This window comes from Lupinus angustifolius, unplaced genomic scaffold (assembly GCF_001865875.1).
Source record: "Lupinus angustifolius cultivar Tanjil unplaced genomic scaffold, LupAngTanjil_v1.0 Scaffold_495, whole genome shotgun sequence".
NCBI classification, from domain to species: domain Eukaryota; kingdom Viridiplantae; phylum Streptophyta; class Magnoliopsida; order Fabales; family Fabaceae; genus Lupinus; species Lupinus angustifolius.
Window position 1 is genome coordinate 129,117 of NW_017727864.1, and position 3,172 is coordinate 132,288.

The 3,172-nt window shown below is 43.9% G+C and overlaps 1 protein-coding gene across 1 annotated transcript in view; it reads right to left on the bottom strand.

Annotated features, from left to right (window-relative positions):
• The window catches only part of LOC109341529, a 1,790-nt gene extending 237 nt beyond the window's left edge, over window positions 1-1,553 (bottom strand). The window contains exons 1-4 of the mRNA XM_019579464.1: window positions 1,011-1,553; window positions 431-569; window positions 263-336; window positions 20-187 (exon numbers count right to left, since the gene is read on the bottom strand). Coding sequence (XP_019435009.1) covers window positions 20-187; window positions 263-336; window positions 431-569; window positions 1,011-1,553 — 924 coding nt within the window. The remainder of the gene's footprint in view (window positions 1-19; window positions 188-262; window positions 337-430; window positions 570-1,010) is intronic.
• Window positions 1,554-3,172: the final 1,619 nt, after the last annotated feature.

The following is a 3,172-nucleotide window of genomic DNA, read 5'->3' on the forward strand; positions in this document are numbered from 1 at the left end:
AAGCCAACATCATAAACACCTGAGCTCCGTTCTTCAACAACTTCTCCATCTCGTTGGCAGATGTATTTTTAGCCTCATAGTTGGGTTTACTGGTTTCTATAGGTTCGCTAAACACTACGGTCTTACTAAAACAGTTCAAAAGAACATGATTTCTAGATAACCAGTCCATCCCTAAAATGATATCTAACTGGGATAAGGATAGACATATCAAGTCCACCAAAAATACTCGGTTTTCTAAAGTTATCGGACATTGGGAACACACGGTTGACACGATAACTGGTTCACTGGTGGGGGTGGATACAAGCAAATCATAAGGTAAAGACACAACAGGTAAAGCTAAACGGTTGACAACATCAATAGCAATAAAGGAATGGGTCGCACCCGAATCAAACAGTACAGATAAAGGAATCTCGTTAACGTTTAGAGGTACCTTGAATGAGATCCTCGTTAGCCCCGACCTCTGTTCCGCTCATCGTGAACACTCTACCCTGAGCCCTGGGTCGTGCCGCCTGCACTGAGTTCACTGCTTCCCTTTTTAGCTTTTGGAATGAAGACTTGTAGTGCCCTACCTCATTGCAATGAAAACAAGTCACACAGGTGTTACCAACGTGCATTCCCTTGCACTTGGGACACACTGGTGTCGTAATCTGATTGTAGTTCCCGACAGACGAACTCATCCTGTTGTTGTTGTTGTTGTTGTGGTTGTTGTTATGGTTATTGTTGTTGTTGTTGTTGTTGCTGTTGTTGTTTCCTAGTCTGAAGCCTCTGTTGTTATAAGGCTGAAAGCTCCTCTGATGACTTCCTGAAGAAGATGCACCAGACCTTTGATTGCGGTTGAAGGGTCTTCCCCTTCCAAATCCCTATCCACCACTTCTCTGTGGACTGACCCATGTTGGAGGTGATACAACATTTTTCAGTGTCGCATTCCTCACTCTGACGCTCTCTTCGTAGAGCCTGCACTTGTTGACGAGAGTTGCAAAGTCTGGGATCTACTGGTGAACGAACATCACCTTCAGGTCGGGCTTAAGTCCATCCTCGAACTTAGCGCACTTCGACCTCTCCTTTCCAATCTCATTGTAATGTGGGGCATACCTTGCCAATTCCTCGAACTTGGCGGCATACTCTCCCATCGACAAACTCCCCTGTTGAAGCTTCAGGAATTCCATTTCCTTCCTCGTCTTCATATCAGCAGGGAAATAATTTTGCAGAAACTTGTCCTTGAATGTGGTCCAGCTGACCACCTGATGCTCCATGTGCCTCCTGGTAAACTCCCACCAGTTATCTGCTTCCTTACTCAGCATGTAAGTAGCATAGGTAACCTTATGTTCATCGGAACACATGAGTGCCCGGAAGATTTTCTCCAGCTCTTGGATCCATTCATTTGCAGCCTCAGGTGCAAGTCCTCCTTCAAATCTTGGGGGTTGACGATGACATAACTCGTCCAGCCCCTTATACTGAGTCGACCCTTGAGACGACTGAGCGTGATGTTGTTGCTGATTCAGTTGGTGTAGATTAGCATTTACACCTTGGATTGCCACGGTCATCGCCGCCATGACGTCCACGTTTGCGGTTCCTCTTCCCGCAATCTTATTAACCACACATTTAAACTGTGTGAGATACTCTTCTCATTAAAAACTTCCATCGTCGAACTCCAACGACAATCAAATAATCACACTCAAATAAACAAATATCACACAGAGTCACACAAGAAAGCATGTAAGGCCATGCCCAGGCCGAATAGGAAAGAGCCGCTCTGATACCATGTTGTAACGCCCCAAAAAATTCTTCTAAAAAACATTGCGGAAAAATGGGTAAATTTTTTTTTTTGAACATATAAAATTGTTTCCTTTTAAAAACCTTCCTTTTCCGGGACATCACTTTAAGTAACTCGAATGCGGAAAATCAACTTATTGTTATCGAATGATAACTTAACCTGATTCACAATTTCCTGAATAACATAATGCATATAATCGGTTAAGTCATAATTAGTTCATACAAACTAAGTCAACAAGGCGGAAAGTACATCGCCACTAACATATTAAAAATAAAAAAGAAACACAACCCCCAACAAAAACCAAAAAGGGAACATCGACTGGCCACGAGCTAACTCAAAAGATTCCAGGAATGCTGGACCCCTCACTCGGGTCCTCCTCCTCTTCCGAGTCAGACACGAGGTCGATCACCTCCACCGAGCTCTCTACATTTACGAGCTCTACGATCTCGTCCTCTTCTTCCTCTTCCTCCACTTCATTATGCCATAACCCATCGGCATAATTCGGAGGGGATGACATTCTCAAAACTGAAGCCTTGTTGCAGGGACCTCCTCCAAGAACCCGGCTCCTCGTGGCTCTACTGGATGACGGAGCACCCAAACAATCCGACCACGTCCTCCGACCGTGGGAGGGAACAACGCCATCACTCCTGACTGGCGGGTTCTGAAATCCATCCTCTGGAGACCTCAGCCTCCTTGGTGGCAAGGTGAAAGAAGCATCAATGTAGGTGTCAGGTTGAGGGATCATCATCGATGACCCGTTGCACACCATGTGCAACGACAGACCGCAGGGGCATGTGTATGTGTATCTGTGCCCATCACTATCTCATTTTCCCATCGGGGACATCGTGAAGTGATAGCCTCGAATGTGAGTACTGTTGTTGGTCATCTGCATAGCAAACATATACAAAACAAGAACAACACAAGAGAGAGAGTAAGACATCTAATGTATATAAATTCATTGACGGCGTGGACTTACTCAGAATATCACACTCAGACATAAAATATATTTAACATATAATTCATCATCGACATCATGAAGTAATACATAACTTACCATTTATTCCAACGTTGCCAATATATCACATAATATAATTAATATTCTACTCATAACCATATCACATGCATAAACGTGAGAATACACAATACTTGTAACTCACACGTGGGAATTGACTTCCACAATAGTAATGTATGCATGATATGTTATGATGATCCACCTTACACCAATATCCATCCAACATCCTAATCAGAAATAATCAAGAGTACAGGTCTTGTACCAAGCCGCTTTGTATGCACCCGAAATAACACATCCTCGCAAGGAAATAAAAATAGATCGATCAGTTCCCTCAGGAACAGTCCTACCCGGACCTAGGTCGTACAAACGCTTTCAGGGCATCCCTC